General features: G+C 44.7%; 1 protein-coding gene across 1 annotated transcript in view; it reads left to right on the top strand.

Moving 5' to 3' along the window:
* Positions 1-22,286, top strand: part of ADAMTS14 (ADAM metallopeptidase with thrombospondin type 1 motif 14) — a 99,322-nt gene that overhangs the window by 63,882 nt on the left and 13,154 nt on the right. Inside the window, exons 7-17 of the mRNA XM_044420508.1 lie at positions 3,849-3,954; positions 4,980-5,123; positions 5,382-5,514; positions 6,927-7,040; positions 8,838-8,986; positions 10,465-10,640; positions 11,340-11,473; positions 16,159-16,282; positions 16,901-16,984; positions 20,590-20,753; positions 21,420-21,585. Coding sequence (XP_044276443.1) covers positions 3,849-3,954; positions 4,980-5,123; positions 5,382-5,514; positions 6,927-7,040; positions 8,838-8,986; positions 10,465-10,640; positions 11,340-11,473; positions 16,159-16,282; positions 16,901-16,984; positions 20,590-20,753; positions 21,420-21,585 — 1,494 coding nt within the window. The remainder of the gene's footprint in view (positions 1-3,848; positions 3,955-4,979; positions 5,124-5,381; positions 5,515-6,926; positions 7,041-8,837; positions 8,987-10,464; positions 10,641-11,339; positions 11,474-16,158; positions 16,283-16,900; positions 16,985-20,589; positions 20,754-21,419; positions 21,586-22,286) is intronic.

Below are 22,286 nucleotides of genomic sequence, written 5' to 3'. Positions count from 1 at the left end.
ATCTGTGCTGTGCTTCTCCAAAGGTATCTAGATATATTTCCAGGTGTTTGTGCTCCAAGTCTCACTCAGGAGCAATTGATACAGCAACCCTGAGAAAACAAGTGTGGGTGTTATCTCTGGACTGGCAGGTGGGGTTTACCAAAGCCTAATTGCTTACTCTGGTAGCAGTAGAGATCTCTTGGAATGGTAAAGGCATCTAATGTCCTCCTAGAGAGGTATTGCCTCCACTGACCAGCAGTGGCTTTACAGAGGGGTTCGACCCAATGGCCTTCTGGCCCTTCCAACTCTGCTATGATGATGTCAGTCATCATAGCACTATATGATTCTGTACAGCATCTGCAAATAAATGGTGATTTCATTCTTGGAGTGTGTCTCGGCATGCAGTAACTAGCAGCATCCACACACAGGCTCGGGAGAAGCCCTAGATTTACAGAACTACACCAACACCATGAAGAAAAACCCCTAAAGTGTGTTTGTATGTGTCACACAAACTAGCCTAATGAGAATTGAACAGGTCCCACTCACCAAGCTGACCATGGACTATGTGGAGAATATTGCTGAGCATATGCTGCCTGCATTTTAGGCAGTGAGCTTAACGTGAGGCTTATTTCAGTAACGGGAGAGGGTTGGTGAGGACAGTTTGAGCATTCTGCCTCTTTGGAAGGCAAAGAAAATGATGGTGATTGCCAAGCGCTGGATTAATTAATGGGATATTAGGCATTTAGAAAGGAAGTCGTAGGACTATGCACATCCTCCTCTGCTCAGAGAGGCCAGTGGGCTCTCAAAAGGCGATTAACAGCAACAGAATGTGGCCCTTATACACAGAAATGAGCTCCTTCCATCTACTATAATTCATACTGCCAATTTGGAACCCCTCACAGTCTCCATGCCAGTGGTGGTAGATACAGTTGGGAAATAGTTTTATTGAATTTAAATATTTAAATTGCCTGAGTTGCCTCCTTAGGAATCTTGGCCAACTACCATTTCCTAGTTGAATGAGCTACCAACAATCTTGGGAATTGCATTTGGGAACCTTTCTATGGAATTATTTTATATGTCCCCATCCGTTTGTAGCCTTCGCTCAAGACAGTTCTACCCAATCTTTTCGTTTATAAATACTTGCCGGCATGATCATATTGGGCGGATCAAGCCTGGTGCCTGATTCACTCAAATTCATTCTTCTGCTGGGTATCCGTGGAATGAAAAACTTGGAAAGGCCTTGGCATTGCACAGGGGACAGGGCAAGTGCAGGCTCCTTGGAAAGTGCAGCGGGTCCGCAGTGTTTGGGCTCAGCGTGGGGATATCAGCCAAGGGAGGCAGTCAGCAAAACTGAGACGGTAATTGGAGTGCGCACGCAGGAGGCTCACCTTCCCCAAAAGGGCCTAGTGTTGATCCTGGTAAAACCATTTATTTTAATGGAAACTGCTCTGGGCCTTTAAACCCAGTAGCTATGTAGTGTATTGTAAATGAAAGATCAAAGTTACAAAGGTGGCCATTCATGACTTTGGCAGTGTTCCCTCACTTTCCAGTTCCATTTGGCAAGCCTGCCTGGTTTAAAATGCTGAGGCCTCTGTTTGTATGGAATGTGGGGCTTGGGGTTGTGTGTGGGGTAGTTCATTATGGGGAAGGGAGAAGGTTCATTGCTCGCTCTCTCCCCCTGCCCCCCTTGCAGAGCAGTTTGTGTGAATTTTTCCATGCTGTTCCACTGAGCTGCGAAGGCAGCTCAAACCTGACCCTGTAACAGTCTCCGGAACAGATCTGTGTCCCTTGTCCTGCCATGCCAGCATTTTTTCTCCACTGTTAGTTGGCTATCCCACTGTAGCCTCTTCCTTCCTGTCAGGGCCCCGGTCACCTTCCCTGATCGGTGTCCTCTGCCCTAGACTGCTGTGACAAGCTTGATGTGAGACTGCCTCTGAAGATCTGGCAGCCAAACCTTGTGCTGTTGATTTCTTCCATCCTCCGGTTCCTTAGGATGAACCATTCATTTCTTCCATTCTGATTTTTCATGCTGGTTTCCACTCTGGTTCTTATCCCAGTTCAAGTGGGCAGTTACTTTTTAAAGTCTTGGGCTCTTCATAACTTAGTGGACAACCTAATTCCCTCCAGATATCTTGGAGTGTTAGTTCCATCAGCCCCAGCCACCTGACCAATAGCCAGGGATCATGGGAGCTGTAGCCCAAGACATCTGAAGGGCACTGGATTGCCTACCTATGTCTTAGAGAATGCCCGTGACTTCTGATATTCCTTAATTTCTTAGAATTGTGTATTCTACTTTCTCAGTCCAATCAGCTCTCAAGCAGCTCACAACATCTAACACCACTACAAGCAAAATAAATCTCACTGGCAAACCATGTCCGGGGCTCTCTCTTTGTTACTTGACCAAAGAGCCATTCCTTCCTTGGACAGGTCTCGAACCCTTGCTCCAGGAAGGTGCTATGTACTCTCTGAGGTGTCCTGTACAAGGAAGTATGTGGGGTGGAGTGCTGTGCTGTGCTGTGCTGTGCCTTCATCAGACATGGTGCTTGTCTGGGGCATAAAGCGCTCTGAAGCCCTGCCTGAAGAACGTCAACACCGAGGTCATCCGTGCCTGGGCCAGGGCTGGGGGCGCTGCTGGCTGGTGCTGCTGTCGATCATCGTGTGCGTTTGGGAGCACTGGTGTGTCCTCATGGTCATTAGTCCCTTCGCTCCTGCAACATATGTGTTACATGTGGTCACAGAGGCAACATGGTCCTTGACTGGGGGGCTTTGCTGGTGTTTCCAGGGATGCTGGACTCACACCTGCCTTTTTATACCATGTTTGGGATTTTCTGGTTTCATGTTCTCCGCTTTTCCACCCTGAGCTGAGTAGGTAGAGCAGCCATTCCAGCAAGGAAGCTGTGGCTCTCTCTCCCTTCCACCCCATTTTTTTCTTCCTCACTCACGAACTTAAAATATATGATTTACATACAAGACGTTTTGATTGCTTTAGCTGAAGAGCGTTAAGCACCTGATGGGTCGTATAAGTTGAGCTGAAACTAATACCCAGTGTTTGATCTTAATGGTTCACAGTTGTGCTGTTTGAGTGTACCATTTGTGCCTGTCCTTCCATGAATGTAAATTCATGTGCATGTGTCAGGAATTGAGCCTTGTGACATCCAGTGGCTAATCTTTGAAGAAGCTGTGTCCATTTCCTATTAGCTTATTTAAGGGACGATCCGTGGATAAGCCTAAGAGCTACGTGTTGTAAACCTCTCGTGGCCATGAGCTTGAGTATCGTGTTGCTTCTGTTACCCTCCCTTGCCGAGAAGCTCCTGTGTTCTCCACTGCAAGCCTGAACAACTGGGACTCATCAAACTGAATGTAGTGGCCCCCTGGAGAACCGATTAACGTTGTGTGTTTGCTGCCTGCCTGGGAATGCCGAAATAGCAGTGCGCTCAGGTGCTCCCAGTAGATGATGCATAGACTGCATTTTGCTTGAGAGAGACTTTCTGCTAGCCTGTCTGAATGTTGTCCCTTCTGCGTCATCCTGCCAATGCTAAATGGAAATGAATTAAATGAAGTTATTGGTTAGCACGTGTCCGTGTGTGTCTGCACGAGCATGAGATTTAAACCATTTATCATTTTAATACTTTCCAAGAGTAATTGCTTTCTGAACAGAAGTGATGGACTGTCCTAATGGGGTTCATTTGCATTCCCAGGCAGCTGTGGGGCTCATGTCCTTCTAGAGGGACCTGTGAGCGAAGGACGATCGAAGCAGCTACAGCATCTGGGTCCTTCTTTCTCATGTGTTCTTTGTTTTCTTCCCCCTCCGCTTTCTATCTCTCTGCCTTTGTTCCTGTTCTCTGTTTGGTTGCTCTGCCTTATTCCAGGATATGCGCCTGTCACGGGCATGTGCCACCCTCTCCGCAGTTGCACCCTCAATCATGAAGACGGATTCTCCTCGGCATTTGTGGTTGCCCACGAGACCGGACATGTGTAAGTTGCTGGGGCAGGCTATTCCCTACTTGTCATGCAACTCGTGTGACTGTTGCCTCTTGGATTGAACCTTGGTAGGGCTTGCAATGCTTTCAGATGCATTTGTTCTTAAAAGCTGCCTGCTTAATGAGAACTTTAAATACCAGGCCTTTGTTGAAAAAGCTCTCTACTTCTGAAGTTGATTCCCTGGCCATCTGCCATCTAGTCTCTTAACCTTTCCTTTTTGGGTAAGGTCGTAGAAGTGTTCATCACCTTGCAATCTCAGGTGTACTTGCAGAGCATTAGGTAGTTGGGTCTGTGCCAAACCAAGTCCTGCAGTGGGCTGAAAATCAGTAAAGGAAACGGTGCGCTGCTGATCCTTTGAGACCATTCTGCTGCCTTTCATACTAGTAAGTGTAGCGTGTGGATAACTCGATTTTAGAACCTGATTATCCTGGAACTCATTCCTGTCAGGATGATCTCAGAGGAGAGTTAAGACCTGTCATCCATCATCATCTGGCCATTCCCATATGGCAAGCACATCCTGTTCTTCAGGCGTATTTGACTGCAGCTTCCACCTGCTCCAGCCAATATGACCAATGGTCAAGAACTGTGGGAGTCATAGTCCAAAACATATGCAGAGTACCACGTTACCTACTTTGGTTCTATGGGCTTATGCAAATCAACATTCAGCTCCTTGCCTGTACAGGGTGTGCATAAATATATATGTGGGTAGCAGAAAGTGGTGTAAAATGAGCTGCTCATTTTATTAATACTGTGCCCTGGAGAGGGATGGGCACCTATCCTTGATGGGTTCCCTGATAAACTTCATTGGTAGCCTTGGGGGATAGTCTTGCACTTTGTGCCTTATGCAGAAAGCGAGGCCAGCTGGTAATGACTCATGCTGCTTTCATGACAGTCCTGTACGTGTGGCATTGAACATGTGGGATGTGTTAACAGCGGTGTTCGAAACGCTGCTGATCTTAAACCGTTCACTTTTGTTTCATATACCTCGGGAAGCACAATGTATGGGCCTTTTTTAACAGGTTAGGTATGGAACATGATGGTCAAGGTAACCGATGCGCTGATGAAACGAGCATGGGGAGCATCATGGCACCACTGGTGCAGGCTGCCTTCCACCGTTACCACTGGTCCCGATGTAGCAAGCAAGAGCTGAACCGTTACATACAGTAGGTCTTCTGCCTCTTTTCTTTTGCTTTGTTTTCACTCTGGACTTGTGAACTGTTGTTTCTGTATAGAATGCATGGGTAAGGAAAGTATACACTGAAACGACAGACGGGAATAATTTGAAGTCAGATTAAATTACAAAATCCCATCTAGAGTGTCCAACTGATCAAGAATATAAGACCCTTTGGGGCCCAATAAAGATTGCAAAGCTGCTAGAAAAATATGGCCTCTAATGCAATGTGTGTTTTCCGATGCTACAGCTCCTATGATTGCCTCTTGGATGATCCCTTTGAGCATGATTGGCCCAAGTTGCCTGAGCTGCCAGGAATCAATTATTCTATGGATGAGCAATGTCGCTTTGACTTTGGTGTGGGCTACAAAACATGCACAGCTGTGAGTACAGAGATCCAGGTGGCAGGGCCCAGTCTTTCTTCTGTCTGCTTGCTTTTTCCGTAAATAAAATTCAGCTCAGCAAGGGCTGCTTCCCACAATGGGCTGTTTTATCCATTGGTGTTTTTGTCCCAGGGGAAAGTGCCTCCCTTTGTATGAGTCAGAACATCTGAGTTTTGCTTATGTCCCCTTCTTTCCCTTTATTATTCTATTTCAGAGGGTTTCCCAACCCTTAGGAGAAGCTTTTTAGGGGACAGTGTGGAAGGTTTACATTTGCTGGTGGGAGTATCAGTGAAAACATGGTGCCCTTACTTGTGCATATGAGTGTGTGTTCTGCTGAGGCAAAGCCTCCAGTTATTACATTTCTTATGTTTGTGTAATTTACCCCTATACATACATGTAAATGAGACAAACGTATGCCTTATACAGGAATTCTGATCAGAAAGCCAAGATTGGCCTGAATAAATGTGAAGGATAGAAGCATTTGAAAGGCCTTAGTAATTTCAGTTCAACTGATTCCTGCTTACATCTGGAACTGGTTCCTACTGGAATTTGTTTATGACAACAACTAGATTCAGTATAAAGGAAGATGCCCTAAAGCTGTCACATTTCTAAACATTGCAAGCGACAAAGCTATATTGTTATTTAACAGCTTTAACATGACAGGCTTAAATCAGAATTATAAATCAAATTATGCAAAAATTTCAGGACCGTTTACTAATGAAAACAGGACTTATGGAAGGTGTACATTTCATATGAGAGATCAAACTGGGAAAGATAGGCAGTGCCATTGTAAATGACTCTAAAATCAAAAAGGGTGAAGGGATAATATATAGATACTTAAAATAAGATATAATAGGGAGCTAAGAACCATCTAGGCTGGGATTACTTAAAAGAACATTCAAGCAGGCCCCAGTTGCTGTGGTTTCACAGATAGCCTGGAGAGCAGTTTAAAGCCACTGAATCTTTTCCTGGTATGTATCTCATAGATAAGGTGATCAGAAAGGCTTAACTTGCTTCATTCAAGGTGGGCTTCTGTTAAATGCAAAGGGGCATTTATGCAAAGGATGGTGCACAACCTTGGACATGTCCTTAGATTAAGAAGTTACTCTCTGGTGGCTGAGAGCTCAACCCTGTGCCAGCTCAGATAGAAAAAGGCCTATTATAATGCTATTATTACATTGTTATGCTCATCATCACCACCACCATCCAGACACCAGCCAGCTGGACATTGCAGGTTCTTTTTCTGTGTTAACTTGCATAAGATTGCACCTTAAGATAGGTTTCTTTAAATTGGTTGTAACTGTGCTAGATCAGAAGTTGAAATGCTGATATGTATGAGAAACTTGACCTTTCTGCTGAAGAAACATACAGAGATTCCCCTTTTTGTGTGCATGCTTTTTTCTTCGTCACAGTTCAGAACCTTTGATCCTTGCAAGCAGTTGTGGTGCAGCCATCCAGACAACCCGTACTTCTGTAAAACAAAGAAAGGACCGCCCTTGGATGGCACTGAGTGTGCGTCAGGCAAGGTACCAATGTTGTTTAATAGAATATGGACTAGTTTCATTTTTAGTAAAGGTCTGGAATGTTTCGCCCCAGCAAAATATCTTTGCATGCACATGAAGGCAAAAAGAAACACTTTGCCACATCATATAAATACTTAAAGCAGGGGTCTCAAACTCGCGGCCTGCGGGCCAATTGCCGGGTGGGTGGGGCACGGGGGAGGGGCCCTGCAGCCTTCACAGCGCCGGCGGCACCCAGGCCGGCCTCTGGGAGCCACGCGGGATGAGCGGCCCACCACCACCACGGGGGTGGAATACTTGATGCGGCCCAGCCTCACCCAGACTGCCCCCAGGTAAGTAGAGTTTGAGACCCCTGACTTAAATCTTTTTTAAAAATGAGTGCAAAAGTACCAGATATCTTGCACAGCAGTAAATCATAACAGGGCGTTAGTTTGTTAACACCGATATGCTGAGATTTCACTCAGAGACCCCAAATTAGCCTCAGGAGCAGGAGGCTTTACTTTTGTCATGCTCACAGAACCCTATCAGTGTGGATCGTATTGCCACTGCTTCTATCCCTTTTGCTGTCAACCTGAGAAGAAAGATCCAGCCCAGATACAACAGGAAGACTTACATCATGTCTTAACCCAATCCTTCTTAGCAAATCTCATCACAGTTTCCTTCCACACTAACCTCAGGCTTCAGCTTGACCTCTTAAGACCTATATGGTTGAGTCATGAATACCCTGGGCTGTGGAATGCCTTCTCTCCCCGCCACATCCAGCAAACACACACACACACACACACACACACACACACACACAGCCCCTCACCAAGTTGGTGAATTAAGATCTACAAGAGAAACATCACTGTCACTAGAAACTGACCTTTTTCTCCTGGTGGCATTCAGACTGTAGACCTCTCTGCTCAGATGGGCCCACCAGACAAGCAATCATTGAGGCATTTCAACATCTGGTATGAAGTACCGTTTGTTCTGCCTAGCCATTCCATGACGTTTTTATTCAGATGCTGTTATTATTCATTCTTAACTGGTGGCTTTAAAATGAAATGCTTTCAAATTAAACAGTGCCATATTTTAGGATGATGTAATTCTTTGTTGTAAACCACTTTGAGCATCTTTGAATGGAAAAGCAAACTATAAATTAAATATCAATGCATAAAATGAACCCAGCACAGGCCTTTACTTTTCACCACTCGGTAATTGTGTTTGTCTCTGCTCTGCTGTCCTTGAATTGATGTTTCCTGCAGGGAAGTGTGACAGTCAGCTGGGCATCACCAAACCTTCAGGGTCACACATAAGGGAATCTTGATTAGCAACAGCTCCCTGGCATATACCCACCTGCATTTTCAGGAACAAGAATGAGCACTTCTTGCTTTCTCTTTACTGGAGTCATGGCAAACACAATTGCAGGTTTCCCCCTTGCTTTCCTTTGCAGTCTTTTAAGTTTTCCAAGAACATACTGCAAGCTTCTGACATGTGGGTTGGGAAGAAGGGTAGGGATAGAAATGTCGACCTCAATATGGTTTTAGTTTGTGCCAAACTATAAATTTGGTGTTCCAGAGGCATTTTTTCATGAATCTACTGTGCCACCCAGGCCCCCTGAGACCTTTCTTTATTACTTTAAGGTTTCGTGACTTCACAGTCGTCACTGTCTGCCTGACCAATGAGAGTGGGAGAAACAGATTCCGAACCCTATTGTAAAGCCGGGTGCTTCCGTGGCAGTAGAACTGCCCTCCTCACTAACACTGGACAGTTATGAAGAGGCAGGTGTTCAGGTAACCCCTGTTTCTTCTCCTGTTCCAGTGGTGTTTCAAGGGTCACTGTATCTGGAAGACTTCGGAACAACCTTACAGCCAGGATGGCAGCTGGAGTTCCTGGTCCAAATTTGGTTCCTGCTCCAGGACTTGTGGGGGTGGGGTACGCTCCCGCAGCAGGAACTGTAACAACCCACCGTAAGTACAGCCTTCAGCTAAATCAGGCTGCCATTTGGAGGATGGTATCTGGCAGGGGGTGGAAGAGCCCCTTTCCTGTATATATATCTGGTAATAAAATCAGGGCAGAGGATGAGGTGGCTGGATGGAGTCCCTGGGGCAGTGGGTGTGAGCTTGGGTGGACTTGGGATGGTGAAGGACAGGAAGGCCTGGAGGAATGTTGTCCGTGAGGTCGTGATGGGGTGGGCACGACTTTGGGACTAAACAACAAACTGAAAATCAGAAGGGTGTTCATGGGAAGACATAGGCCTAGGAAAAGTTAGGGCAGTTTATTGAACATGGAAAGAAGATTCTTTCCACTTTCCCTTTACAGCCTTTGGGCATTTCATAGTTTGCAACTGAGAATCTTTAAAATGAAGTTGCCTTTTTATGCCATTGAGTTATCTCTGACTTAGGGCAGGCCTATGAATGAACACCCCTGAGAATGGCCTGCCTTTGACAGTCCTGCTCAGCTCTTGTAAAGTCAGTGCTGTGGTGTGGAGCTAATGCCAGCAAATGGAGCTAGTGCCATTCCCCTGAATGGTGGGGGGAACCTTTCCTCAGGGCCGGCTCTGACTCGATGGGTCCCTCCTGCCATGAACCCCTCCTGAGATGTGTGCTCCGTGAGATCTTCCCTATGTCAGTGGGCTCCCTCGGTGGTGGTTAACCTGGTGGGTGCGGTTATGAGCTGCCCTGTCGTTATGAGCTGCACATGCCACAGCGATCCATAGCATGAGTTACAGCATTGTAAATGGTGGTTCACAACTGTGGCCTGGTGTGGGAACCAGGGCAGACACCCGTGTTGGTTGTGGGCCCCCCAGCAGCTGCTAGGTGCTCATGTGGACATGTCTGGCACCCTGGGAATGAAGTAAAATGGAGGATATTTGCACTCTTTAATGTAGAGCAATGTGTAGTATAAAAATCACAAAACCTGCATTTTCAGTTGCTGGATTTACACTTTCAGCATGAGCTAGAATGTTTGAATCCTTCTATTCATAAAACTCCATCCTAGATATAATTGCACCATGTCAGGGAGCTGGCTAGACTGTGATGCTTCTCCTTGTTCTTCTCATCTTGAATTCACTGTGGGAAGTGGTTCAGATGTTTGATTGCCACCTGGAGTCCACAGTGGTATGGCCTAGCAACAGAGGCCTCACAGGAGTCAGCTGAATATGTGCTCTAACTCTGGGAAGAGACAGGCAAGGGACAGAAGGAGAAAGGGGAGAGCCTCGAGAATTCTCTCTACCCATTAGTTGGATTTAATTCTGGCCTTTCGAGGGGCCCATGCCCTGCCTTTCCAATTCTTGGGCTTGGCCAAGCACAAGCTATTATAAGCACCTGATATAACGAATCAGAAGTATCAGAAATGAAAAGAATCAAATTACATGCAGTTCTTGCTTATGGGTGTTTGTGGAATGTGAGTACACTGCTTCCTAACCAGTCCGTAACTTATTTTCCAGCCCAGCCTATGGGGGGCGTCATTGCCCAGGAGCCATGTATGAGTACCAGGTCTGTAATATGGATGAGTGCCGGGGCCCCTATGAGGATTTCCGTGCCCAGCAATGCTCCAAGCGGAACTCGTATTATACTCACCAAAACACTAAGCACACTTGGCTTCCCTATGAACACCATGATGGTAAGTCAGCGAGGCATTCCGAGGACCCGCTCCTTTGAACAGGGGCTGATCATGGCATGACTGCCTTTAGGCCCTAAGATCAGGGTGGGGAGGTGTGTGGCTCTCAGGCGTTGTTGGACTGCAGATCCCATCAGCCCCAGCTAGCAGGGCCAGTCATCTGGGAAGATAATCTAGTGTGCCATGTTCTATGTGCATTGGATTCCCCTTTTCAGAGGTCTGTGCTCAACACTTCAGGGTGGGCCAGATGTGGCATGTGATTTTGGGGGGTGCCAGCTCCATGCCTTGGTCTTGATGCGTGACTATAAAATGATGCAAATAGTGAGATCCTTGAGGACTGAACTATTAATGTTTAGAAAACTGCTGTAAGCTGCTCTCAGCCATAGGCTAGAAGTCAAATTAAATGATTGATTAAGCATCTTTGCATATATTTACTGAGCAGCTTTGCATAATTACACTAACATGACTCAGTTTCTTAAGCTGTTGGAACATGGCATGTTTATTTTAGTGGCAAATAAGGAAGGGTTGATAGAAAGAGGAGACCACTACAGAACCTTTTGGAAGCATTTCTTAACATCCACGAAGTCTAGAAAGAATGCTTTAGTTCTCAGGAAACTGAATTACAAAATACTGAGTTTCACTTTTGTCTAAATCATCCATGCACAATATCAAATATTTTTCTCTGTGTTTATTTTACTGCAGATGCCCAGAAGTGCGAGCTGATTTGCCAGTCTGAGGAAACTGGAGACGTGGTCTTTATGAATCAGGTTGTTCATGATGGCACCAGGTGCAGCTATAGAGACCCGTACAGTGTCTGTGTGAGGGGGGAGTGTGTGGTATGTAACTGAACCTGCAGGTTCACCAGTTTTCCTATACTTTTTGTGTTCAAAGGGGAGAAAGCAAGCAAAGGACACTTTTAAAGATATCGGTTCAACTACTGACTTTAGCTTCTTTGTTGATCTTTGTGAAGGAGGCTTAAAACAGAGTTGTACCAAATGCACTGTAAGGTCATATTTGCTTCCAAAGTAGCATGTTCAGGACAGCAAATAGACTGCTGGAAAAAAATCACCTACGTTTTTTTTTGGCATTCTCTAGCTCCTTTGGAGAGCTTCTTGGCATATCACTTCTCTTCTTTTGGTGTCGTGGTCCACAATTGTATTTATCCACACTTTTCTTGAATCCACTTGGTTGTGGGTTAAGGATATGCAGATCAGCAGAAGTCAAACTCACCAAACTTCTCCAAATTTTGTTTCAAGTCTTATTCCAACTTGAGTCCATATCAAATTGCAATCTTTGTTGGTTTTTACATGAATATCCATCTGTATTTTTGTGCTTTTCCAAATGTTCATATCAGTTGTATGCATCTTTGATATATATAGATTCTTTCCGCATTGATTCAAATTATGCATTCTTTTCCCATTGATTCAAATGTACTCATGTGCATTTTTAAAGTACACATTTTTCATGCACACTTTTCAAATGTACATATGCTGTGGAGTGCATTTATTTTGGTTTGCAAATCACATTGTATGGACTTCGCAAACAGATTTTGTACAGTTCTGCATTTGATGCAAAGGGAGTGAACTTGGTAAATTCTGCTAAAAAACAGCGTGAAATGAATTCATCATACATCCCTAGTTGTTTATCACACATCCCTTCATGGTTTTGTTTGAGTGTCCTTGATGTCCTTCACAAATCACATAGGTTGCCCTGGCCACCAGGATAAAGCATGGACGTGGACAAAGGGAGCTGAGGATGGTGAGAGTGAAGAATGTGAAATTATTTGGCTCAGGCGTAGTTTAAAATTCCTTCAGAATATAATGTTGATTTGAAGAGAAATGAACAATAAGTTGTTGATGCCCAGTTTCTTAGACAAACTATCTTAGTGGGTGTTATTTAAATAGGACATAGGAAAACAAACCCCCCCCCCCACTTCTGCTGCTGGTGAGCACTCGAAGTATAGGGAATGCCAACCTATTAAAAAGTCTGAGCATCCCTCAGCCATCCATGTTAGCTGTGTCTTGAGGATTGTGGCCTTCCATTTTTGTGCTCTCTGTCTTGCCATTCTGCAGATCCAGATGCTAATGTGCTCCTACAGGGCCACCCAAAGAGTCTGTGGCTGCATGAGTAGGCTAGCCTCTGTGGCCGCAGTCCAAATGCTGCAAGTGCCAACCACCCTGTCTTTTTTATGGATGGCAGCAATTTATTTGCAGCGCAAATAATGGCTGTAATTGAGGTGACAACAATATATTTTCTAGCTTACTGCGTTAGCATTTATAGCTATCTGCTCAGTAAACAGAATGATGCTTGCTAGATAAAGATTGAAACCCTGGACAGTTCTTGCTGCCTGCAGGATAATAGAAAGATTCTGATTCTGAGGATTAACAAAAATGATGCTCTGATGCAATTTGAATACCATTCTTCCTCCTCAAATATCTTCTAAACCAGTTGGATAGCAGATTGTACAGGTTATTTTGATGCTAGATAAAGTTGGTATTTAACTTGAGACAGTTGTAGTTTTAATGTATTCAATGTTATAAGCCGCCCCGAGGCCTTGGCAAGGGGCGGCATAGAAATGTTTTAATAAATAAATAAATAAATAATGTCTTATGATATTCCAGAACAATACAATGAATTCTTCTTATGCCAGGAACACTAGTACATGCTTAGGTTGTTCTGCATAAGCAGTTCTTTACAGTTTTAAAATCTTAGGGCTATTCCATTCCCTTGACCAGTGAATTTCAGATGTGTTCCGGGAAACCTCAAAACCTTACCTGAAGTTCCTCAGAATAGCAACAAAATTCAAGCTTGCCTTAAAGGCAGCCAGCCTGCCACTATCATCTTCTCATGAAATGCGCAACTGCAGAGGAGTGTTGGTGGTATTCTAAGACTCAGTTCAAGTGAGGCCTGGAATGTGCCCCACATGAATGGGGTACATGAACTAAAGAATGCTGCCAGTCCTCAGTAACAAGCTGGAGTACTATGGCTGAAATGCAGGGTATCCTTGGCTGATGAATCAATGTGAAAAGCATTCCATTAGAGGAAGAACATTTGAAAGCTACTAGACCGATGTTCTTTGAACTAGTGCCCTCCAGATGTATGGGATGATCAACCCCATGATTTCTCTCTGGCTGAAGATGTCAGGAACATTTGGGGGGTGGGGGGGCACCAGGTTATGGAAGTCCGCCTTGAACTGTTATACAGTTACTGGAAGTGCACTTTATCTTGCAATCCAACCTTGTCATTGACAACATGACTGCTTGATAAAGCCTCCAAGTAGCTATCAACCAGGTCATTACATACAAAATCCTAAACATCTTTGTCACTCAGATCCTTTGGGAAATATTCCTAAGAAGAGAAACTGTATGAGCAGATTGATCAAGAAAGAAGGAAAGACAGAAAGGGTTTTGTTTTATTCTTGATAGCTGAAAGAATCAAGAGACATCTGCGATGGGAAGGTATAGAAAAGTTTTAAATAATAAAATAAAAGAATGGAAATACCAAAGGTACATGCTAGGACCAGCAACAATATGTTGCACTATATTCTAATAGAAGCACTGCAGGGCTCTTCAGGTGGGATGGGATAAGGAGGTTTTGCAAAAGAGGGAAGGAAATGCAAGCAGTTTCTCCTTTCCTATTTTCCTGGAGCCTCCCTTCACGGTTCTGTGTTGCACCAAAGTGCTAAGGTTTGGGGCTTTAAGCAAACGCTTTATTGCTTTGTCACTGGAGAGGGGGGAAGTTTTCTGGTCACCAAGGAAAAAGATGTATCCTTTCCCCCTCTTTCCCATTCTTGATACCCCCCTATATAATTCAGGGAGGAATTTTCTGGTTTTAAAAACTGTCATGGGACACAGCCTCCATTCCCACTCCAGTGTTCAGAAAGCTGTAAGGTGATGAAGCAAACCAGTCCCCTCATCCACCATTTCCTCTCCCACTTCCACTGATCCTTGTGATATTCTATGACCCAACTGCCTAAACTTTCCATTGGTCCTGAAAGCCATCAAGCATAGCTTGTCAGACCATTTTTGCTCCCGCATCCTTCCCAAGTTTACAAATACAATCTTCATGCCCAAGGTATACAGAAGCCACTTAATTTTGGATGGTTTGGTTTTACTTGTTGTATTGAACATTTGGAAGAGAACAGAAGAGAATCATGGAATGTGTATCTGGGATATTCTCTCTTTAATTTGATGACGAATCCTTTCTAAAGATTCTTCTACAGCCAAGCAAGTTGAGTGGGGTTCTTATTTGTTCCTGTTAAGGGTGCTTCCAGACAAGAGTTCTATTGTGCGATTGCCCTGCTTGCATTCACAGAATTTTATGAGGGCACTGATAGTTGCCCAGGCATTGTTGTCTGCCATTTGTAGCCCTCCCTTGCCTTCCCACTGTTCTTCTGTCTTTTTTTCTCCCCACAACAAGTCTATTAAGACGGCCTGGGTGAAGCAGTTGCCCCGTTCCTTTAGACTGGTAGTGCTTGGATCCCTTCATCTGGAATCAGTCAATTAATCAGCTGCCAAGAATCTCTCAGGAGCCTTTGACCAAATAGAGACTGGTGTGTGCTTATATGAAAGTTGCACTCAAGAAACCAAATCTTAGCCTTCCTCTCTTTTTTTTCAGCTTTTTATCTTATTAGTATATTATCCATGTAATGTATGATTAGTAGTTTAATTAGCAACAGAGATATTTGTGACAGCTTATAATTGTGGTACTGTAAACTACCCAGAGAATCTCAGCTATTGGGTGTTACACAAATAAAATTAGTAATAAGAAACACATTTTCCAGGTTTTGATTTATTTGAAAGTATGTTTTGTTTACTGATTTGTAAGAAGTCTTAAAAAAACATAAATACAGCAACTATTTTATTTTATATTGTGTGTTTTAAATTATTAAATTATTATGATTATCTATATGTATATTTTAACTTATTGGTTTTATTTATTGTTGTAAGCCGCCCCGAGGCTTCGGCGAATGGGGCGGCATAAAAATGTTTTAATAAATAAATAAATAAATAAAACTAAGGAACTGTGGATTGGTTTTGCCCACCTGATGGCCATCCATCCCATATGTTAGCCTGCTCAAACCTGGAGCCTTCTAGATGCTTTAGGCTTTAACTCATATTAGTGCCTGTCAGCATAGCTAATGCTCAGGAATCCTGGGAGCTGAAGTCTTGAACATCTGGAGGCCAACACATTGGGAAGGCTGCCAGATGTCATTGTCATCCACCAACAGTAGTTGGCATGCTACATTTACAAGATATGACGTTGTAAGGAGCATGGGTTTTATCAAGGTGTTATCCTATAAGCATAGCAAGAATCAAGGATCAATTGACTCCTTGAGGCCTTTATTGAAAGATGAATAGGACCTAAAGTTCCACATTGGCTTCACCACTTCATGGAAAATAATATTGCTGAGCAGAATACAAAGTAAAGTACTATGGAGAGGAGGCTGATAAGGCTGCCACTTCAACATTCTGCCCTTCATACCATTTTCTTTGTATTTTTGTGGTTTTTCTTCTGACAGCATGTTGGGTGTGACAAAGAAATTGGCTCTCTGAAGGAGGACGACAAGTGTGGTGTTTGTGGAGGTGACAATTCCCACTGCCGGACAGTGAAGGGGACTTTAGCCAAAACCCCAAAGCAATCAGGTGAGAATAGAAAGATAACATTGACTTGGAAACAAGCAGAAAGCATCATACAGTGCTTCCAAGCACAGAGTGCTCTCTGCAATATACACAGCACCTGAATTAACATAGGAGGTCACACAGACCAAATTATTAGTGCAGTACAAAATTTGACTGTGCAATCTATGAAGTGTCTTGTTTATATAATGCCCCTGGACATGTTTTCCATTCAGTTCTCATTAATTACAACAAGTGCACACTTTTTGCTACCCAAGAATGACTCTCTGTACACAGAATAAAAAATAGCATTATAATTGACCCTCTACCTAGTAGCTCAGGAAGACTTTTCAATGACTTAACTATACTTACGATCTGTAGGTTTGGATTGTGTTACCAAGTCCACAGGGGATATCTCCGTACCTTTCAAGGTGGTTTGTGCAGGAGAGTTCCCAAGGCATTAAACACATTCTTAACTTAATATGTTGTAGTTGCAGCAAAACAGAAAGCAGTTTTTTAAAAAGCATTTCCTCCGGTTGTAGCTTTCTGCAGCTTGCAAATCCAAGAGGAGTGTTTTTGTGGACCTTATGTCTGACTGGAGTACTATCCAGTTTAAGAATGGCTTCTTTTCTTTGCAATTTTCAGTGGGTGCTTTGAAAATGTTTGAGATTCCGGCTGGTGCCAGGCATGTTCAGATAGAAGAGATGGAGCCTGCATCCCATACAATTGGTAAGAACCAAACGTGGGCTTAGGTGGACTGCAAGTCAATCTTGCCTTACCCTGTTTATGTAGAGAGGTGTTTCACAGTCTAATCCTCCAAAAGGGTTTGCTGAAAAATTGCAGGGTTCAGTCTAGCCAACATTTTGTACTTTACAATCCTGCTTATCGTAATGGAGAAAAAGAGATGCTTAACTATCCCAGTTAATTCAGCTGGACTTCAAAGGGCTTAATTCTGAATGAATCACACAGGGTAATTTTCCAATGACTTAGCTTGATTTTCCAGTGAGCCCATACGATCCTAATAGTGCATGCCAGTGTATACTGGTGTTTTCAGAGTAATTTTCTCTTTGTTATCTTGTGCCAATTTTATTAGTCATCATTTCCATAGCATAAATAGGCATTACAGGGTTGATTCATGCATTTGTATATATTATATATGCAGAGAAAAAAATGGGAGCGACTGCTAACAACAGCAAAAAAGCACTGGGGTACACAAAATATTCATTGAACTTTTGCTAAATCCAGAGCTGCAAATTATTGCATGCGATGAGTGCTAGATCTGCGTTGTCACTGAGTGTTTGGTTTTGTCATGCCAGCTGCTTTCATGTGGCTTCACAGAGCAGCAAGAGCAAAAAGGCCAAGTCCCTGTGCTAGCAGGCTTGCAGCCATAAACGTTGACAGTGGGAGAGACAGCAGAGAGAGGAAAGAAAGGGGGAGATGAGGGGAACTATGGCTAGGCTTGGGCAAATCCGGTTACTTGTGTTTCCATTGAGTTTAGAAGAGGGTATTGACTCAGATTTAAGCCAAGAATTTCACAGAACGAGAATGTAAAGGAAGTGAGAGAAGTGGCAACGTGTTTCTATAGGACCATTTGAGGCACAAGGGGTAGCAAAGGGTTAGATCGGCAGACCACCATTTTTCTTGTCCGCTATGGATAAAATATGTCAACTGCAAGTGAATATTGCTCGTCCATCTACACCTGACGGCGTGCTGATAAAATGCAGTACCTTACAACTCTGTCTGCAACAGAAGTCTAGATAGCATTCCACCCATGCTTCTAGTAATCTGTGATATTGATGTATTTAATTTTGCTTTGCAAAGGGTGGTAAATTTGAGCCAAGCAGATGTATACACATGTGTAAGTGAGGGAAGAGAGCTTCGGCACTTGGGAATAAGACATGAATCTGGATATTAGAAATGGATGGTTCGTAATCAGTTGATAACATGGGCAGTTGAACCAGTTGAAGCAACTGCGCCCTCTGTTCTGAGCTCACATGTCTGTAAAATCTATTACAGTTGAGACCTATAATGGAACTGGCAAGTGAATTGCGAAGGCTGAGACACTTATTGGTGTCCTTACTGTGTTTGTCCAGGTGTGGTTCAAATATGGAGAGCTGATCTGCTGATCTTGATTCCTGTGTTCACAGGAATCAAGGAAGGGTGTGTGTGTGTGTGTGTGTGTGTGTGTGTGTGTGTTTCTGTTTCTGTTCAGGAGTTCTATGAATTTAAAGTATGACTTGGAATAACAGGCAAGACTTGGTATGTCAGTGGTATAAGAAAAAGCCAAGTAAGCATTTAGAAGGAAATGAAAAGTAAGTTTAAATTTCAACCAGACAGCACGTGGACAATGAGGAAGTTAAAGCAACTGGATTGGCTTCTGCTTCTCCTCCTCCTTTCCGGCAAAGAAAACAAACAAACTAAAGAAAAGCCAGATGTATTGCTAACTTTGAAGCTTTAAGCATCTCCGTTATTACACGATAGAAATCCATCCTTATGGATGGGGTGCATGTAAGTAGCAGGACTTCTGTACTGCAAGGACCCTTTGGTGTGTGTTCCTGTGTGCATGCAAGAAAGACACACACACACAGAGGACCACGTTTTGCTGCAGTTCATTGTATCAGTTTCTCAAGTGAGTGGCAACAATCCCTTTATATGGCTGAAAACTGAGGAGTGATTCAGGGTCACTGCTGGGATGGGGGCAAAGCTTGCTTCTTAGTAAGCTCAGTAGCAAACCACAGTGCAGACTTGCAGAAATGTGAACAGAGTAAAACTACCTTCTCTCAGACAAGGCAGGATGAGATCAGTGGAACTCCTGGGGAAAGGCACCCACAGCTGTAAGCAGCAGCGTCCCTGCTCTAGACAACAGTCAGCTCAGCTTCCTGGGGTAGCAGTGTTGAACGTGAGGCTTGCAGGCCTTGCTGGGTCCTACTCTGGCCTAGGGTGTTCCCCCGAGGATCCCAGTCTTCCCATTGCTTGGCCGTTTGCTGGCTTTTGAATGCTGCTTCTCTACCTGCAAAAGTTGGACCCCCACCCCTCCCCTTAAGTCAAAGAATTGCTAGCAGTAAGAGAGTTGGGATGCCATGCATGGGAGCTGCCCACGACCCTTTGAACATGGAGGATTAGGGCATTCAGTGGAGGGCATGAGGAGCAGAGAGGTGGCAGGGGGCCTTGAAGAGCATCAGGTCCAACTGCCCGCTCAATCCAGGGCTCAAGTCTCCCATCCAGCTTCTAACCAGGGCTGGCTCTGCTTAGTTTCAAAGGGTCAGCTGCTGCAGGATCAGACACCAGGCTGTGCTAAAGTTCAGCAAAGCACGTGGAAGGGGATGCTGAGCCATCTCTGTGTTTTGCCCCTGCTCACAAGGCAGAGGGCCCTGGGCGCCACTGGGATTCCTTGTATCCCTGCGGCGCCTCGCTCTGCCCTTCTCACTCCCTGCTCCGGGCTGCAAGAGTGGAGGAGAGTGCTCTAAATTCAGGCCCGAGCTGCAGCCTCAGAGTCAGAGCCGGGGCCTGGAATTCTCCAACGGCCAGCTCAGAGCGCGTCCTTCAGTCCAAACGAGCTGCATAGCTCCTTTTTACCTTTGGCCCTGCCTGCCCCTGGAAGGCACATCCGGAGTTCCTCAGAAATGGCCTTTGGCCTTTGTGTTGAAAGACGTTTGACCCCGCGCCGCCCTAAGAGGAAAACTGTGTGTGTGTGAGTTGTGGGGAAGGAAACTCCTCATGCAGATCCATGCAGAAATGCACGCACAATGAATTTCGTTAACAATCTGTTAAAAAGCAGCAGCTCACCAAAATCATGGAGCTGCTCCCTCATTGAATGCCAAACTCAGAATTTCTCAGATTATGAATTTATTGCATTCTTATACAGGGTTGCAAGGATATGAATGGGGCTTTGTGTTGCCCTGGTGAAGGTATTAATAACAAATGTTTATATAATGATTAAGAGCATTCTGCATAGTCTCTGCAGTCCGTACGATGCCATTATAATATGGGGTGCTCTTGTGGTTGCCACATCGCAGATGGAAGTGGGGGAGAGGGGTTAAAGCTAAGCAACAGTAGCCTGTTCAGGGCCTTCTAGAAGATTCTGGTAGGGCCAAGATAGGAACATCCTATTTTGGACTTGCAGCCACTCGAGCACGCTGGCTCTCACAGTTACAAGCCCGTGTCCTTTGGGCCATGGTGTGTGGGTGAGGGCGCTTGGTCCAAGGAGCCACTGACATGAGGCCAGTCCATTACACGGACATTTTAAAAGGGAAAACACTCAGTGTAGCTGACGTAGACACTGCATGCAAAGGGTGCGGATGTAAGCAAATCACCTTATGGACATGTTTCCCCAGCTGTGAAGAACCAAGCTTCTGGCAACTTCATCTTTAATCCTAAGGGCAAAAACGCCAAGAGCAGCGTCTTCCTGGAGATGGGCCTGGAATGGGAGTACACAGTGGAGAATGGCAAGGAGAGCTTGAAAACCTGTGGCCCGTTGCACGAAGCCATCAGTGTTCTGGTGAGCCCTGGAGAGACCTGAAGGGTTGATGCCTATTGTGCATGTAGAAATGCTTGAGTTCGCATAGCAGCACATTGCCCTGTACATCGTTGGCTGATTTTCACCCATCTGACTCCTTTTGGTAGATTTACTTTAAGAGCTTGGCTCACAGTCATTGTTGTGTGCAAAATCCATGCAGCACTGGAAAGCTGACACGACTATTTCTGTTTTATAAATGGGGAGCTGAGGCTTAGACGAGGTAGGTTATCTTAGCCTCCCCAACTGAGCATTCTCCAGCTGTGCTGGACTTCGGATCCCATCATCCTGAGACAGCATGGCCCATGTCTGGGGTAATGGTAGGTGTAGTTCAACGGATATGGAGGGCACAAAATTGGTGAAGGCTGGGCTGGGCTGCTTGCAACTTAGTTGCCCTTTTTCTTCATTGGACCATTTAAAAATTCCTACTGGAGTTGAAAAGGAAAAGTGGGAGATGCTTTGTTTTTCTGAAATTTGTCATCCTTTTGAAGCTCCTTTGAAAGCTATATTGCAGCTATGAGGTCTGTGGAACCTGGATCTGGTAGAAATAACAGATGTGTTTCATATCTATTTATTCCTGGAGATTTGTGCAAAGAACGGGGAGACTATTTCCTCTTTCAGTACAGTTTCTTCCCTTCCCTTGGATTTCAGGTCATCGCACAAGAGGATGATTCCAAGAGCAGCTTGATGTATAAGTACATCATACATGAAGATCTTCTTCCAGTCATTGGAAACAACAATGTCCTCCTTGAAGAAATGGACACCTATGAGTGGGCTCTGAAGAGCTGGTCTCAGTGCTCCAAAGCTTGTGGAGGAGGCAAGTTCTTACCTTGTTCTTCTTTTCATGGTGGGTCCTGCACACCCTTCCAGGGGGTGGTCCACCATCCGTACAGACAAGACAGGTTCACCTAGGCATGCACTAAATGTGTGAACAGTCTGTCTTTGGAAAGCAAAGTGTTTCAGGTGATGTGGAGAGAGGGTTCACTCTGTGACAGTCAGTTCATATATGCAAGTCCACACTTGATTTTGCACTCGGCCAGTCATGAGAGGGATATCTCTGGCTGGTGAGATAGATCTGGTCCTCCCTGAATCCCAGGTGAGGCTTCCAGGGCTCTACCACACGCTCTTTTGTGCGCTGCAGTTACTTTCCCCCAAACACCAATCAGTGGGTGGCATCTTGGGTTTGGAAAGTGTTTCTCCTACTCCAAAAGGTCAAAATGCCTCTCCTAAGACTTATGCATTGGGTGTAAGAACATTACGCTAAAACCTGGTGGTATTTTAGTATTTTGGCCCCATTCCTTTTGCCTTTGCCCCCACCCAGCACTGGAACACAGCTCCTATGAGCTTCTCCAAAACAGAAATTGGCTGAAAGAGCTTCCTTGGTCTATCAAGTGATGAGCATGCCTCGTGAAACCAGTGCTTGAGTGTCAAATCTTGAGAAAAGTGAGAGCACCTTTGGCAGTGACTGTCCTGCTCTGTTGCAGGATTAGGAAAGGCTCCTCCACACATTTTCCCCCT

This window comes from Varanus komodoensis, unplaced genomic scaffold (assembly GCF_004798865.1).
Source record: "Varanus komodoensis strain SLA01 unplaced genomic scaffold, ASM479886v1 scaffold11, whole genome shotgun sequence".
Taxonomy (NCBI): domain Eukaryota; kingdom Metazoa; phylum Chordata; class Lepidosauria; order Squamata; family Varanidae; genus Varanus; species Varanus komodoensis.
The sequence above is the reverse complement of the archived record's forward strand: the minus strand, read 5'-3'. Positions and strand labels throughout refer to the sequence as shown.